This window comes from Cynara cardunculus, unplaced genomic scaffold, assembly GCF_001531365.2.
Source record: "Cynara cardunculus var. scolymus isolate 2C unplaced genomic scaffold, CcrdV1 Un_Scaffold_1703, whole genome shotgun sequence".
Taxonomy (NCBI): domain Eukaryota; kingdom Viridiplantae; phylum Streptophyta; class Magnoliopsida; order Asterales; family Asteraceae; genus Cynara; species Cynara cardunculus.
Window position 1 is genome coordinate 43,538 of NW_020200847.1, and position 2,007 is coordinate 45,544.

A 2,007-nucleotide genomic window follows, 5' to 3' on the forward strand; every position below is an offset into this window, starting at 1 on the left:
TTCTGAAATTACTTTTTTAATCTCGTTCATCTGCAGATTCGATCGTTTCTAGGACACATGAGATCGCTTCTTATAATGGACGGTGCCCATCTGAAGGGGTCGTACGTTGGCACCATGTTCTTAGCGGTCGGCATGGATGGAAACAATGGTATCGTACCCATTGCAATGGGAGTGGGGAAGACAGAAAGTGGCCCATCATGGACATGGTTTTTACGTAAGCTTAGGCAGTGCATCGGTGATGTGCCCAATTTAACCTTCATCACCGATAGGGCTGCCTCTATCGACCTGGCCATACGAACTGTATTTCCTTCTGCACACCACAAACTTTGTTGTCGGCATCTGAGCTAGAACCTCTGCCTAAACTCCGCTGAAGAGAAAAGGAAACGGTGGATGTTCTGGAAGGCATGCAAAGCTTACCGGTTGTCGGACTTTGAAGCTACTATGGATTTGATGCGGCACAGTCTGCCTAGAGCCGCTCAATATCTTGAGGAAGTTGGCTATGCTAGATGGACACGATCGCACTTCCCTTGATTGCGTTACAGTGCAATGACGTCCAATAGTGCTGAGTCCATCAACTCAGTAACACGGTTTGCACGCTATCTTCCGATAACAATGTTAGTTGAATTTTATCGGGCGACATTGCAACAATGGTATTTCATACGTCGGCATAACGGAGGTAAATTCAACCATCCTTTGACTATATGTTTGATTATGTAACATATGCTAATGATATCAAATATCTGTAGCGCAAATGATGAATGCAGTGACTCCTTGGGCGGAGGCCAAATTAGAGAAGAGAATACATAGGAGCGCAAATTGGAAGGTATATCCCATCAACGATTTGTTGTTTGAAGTTGACGACCGCTATGAGAAAGGAATGTGTGATTTGCATGCTAAGACTTGTACATGCATGCAATGGCAACTTTATGAAATAGCTTGTGGTCATGTGATTTCTGTTGCTCGAAGTTTAGATATTCAAGATTGCAGTCAATTCTGTTCTGTTTGGTTCAATTCCGGCTCTTACCTTGCAATATACGAGGAGGAAGTCATTCCCCTTCCACCAGAAGTTGAATATGTGTTGTCCAACGAACGTTTGACTGTCCTACCGCCTCCATTGGACATACAAAACTCAGGCAGGCCATGCAACCATGATCGTATCCCGTCACGGGACGAGGACCCAATAGTGAAAACTTGCAGTCGATGTGGCCAGAGTAGACATTTTTGATATAACTGTCCGAGTCCTATGCCAGCTCCTAGGCCGACGCACGGAAGTTCAAGTAGTCGTCGAAGATCAATTAGTTGTCCAAGCGATTGTGGTCCATCTGAACCTGATACTACACAAGACTATGTATTTGATACTTACGATTTAAGTAAGTAAATGTACGATTTTTAAGTGTACTTTTGTTGTTTTAATGGGAAATGGAAGTTTGATTTAGAAATGCATGAACATTAACCATTAATACATTGACGAATCAACTGAAACAACACCATTCAGACGTAACATTAAACTGAAAAACATCAACGACAACAAAAACATTAATACATAACATTCATGCTAGTTTCCTTCCGGGTAAAGTTGTTTGCAAGACTCAATCCAGTACTGTTTTTCATTGATCATTTCTTGCATCACTGGGTACCCATTCACGATGTCCTTCACAATTTTTTCCTCCGCTCGAATCTCCTTTTGCAATTGCTTGATTGCTTTTTTCTTCTCTTCAAYAGATTCTTCGTGTTTGTTTTGTTTCTCCCTGTTAGCCCACCAGTCATCGGTGACCTTCTTAATATCCGCTTCGGCCTTTTCAATCGAAGCCTTCATCCTTGTAGGCATTGTTTGAGAAGACGATGAGTTTCCAACCATTTCTTTTAATAACTGGACAAGTACTTGTATCAGATTTGATATGAAGTTGTGATATATGATTTCATAAGGCATCTCTTTTATACACTATCGGGCCTTACGATTTAAAAAAGATTGGTCTAGTAGCTGGCATGGTGTGGTCAAATCCGTTC

General features: G+C 41.9%; 1 protein-coding gene across 1 annotated transcript; it reads left to right on the forward strand.

Moving 5' to 3' along the window:
* The first annotated feature begins 546 nt into the window (after positions 1-546).
* LOC112502646 lies at positions 547-1,225 on the forward strand. Its single transcript, XM_025106617.1, has 2 exons — positions 547-676; positions 747-1,225. Exons 1-2 carry the CDS (start codon positions 547-549, stop codon positions 1,223-1,225), a joined length of 609 nt encoding a protein of 202 aa, XP_024962385.1.
* Positions 1,226-2,007: the final 782 nt, after the last annotated feature.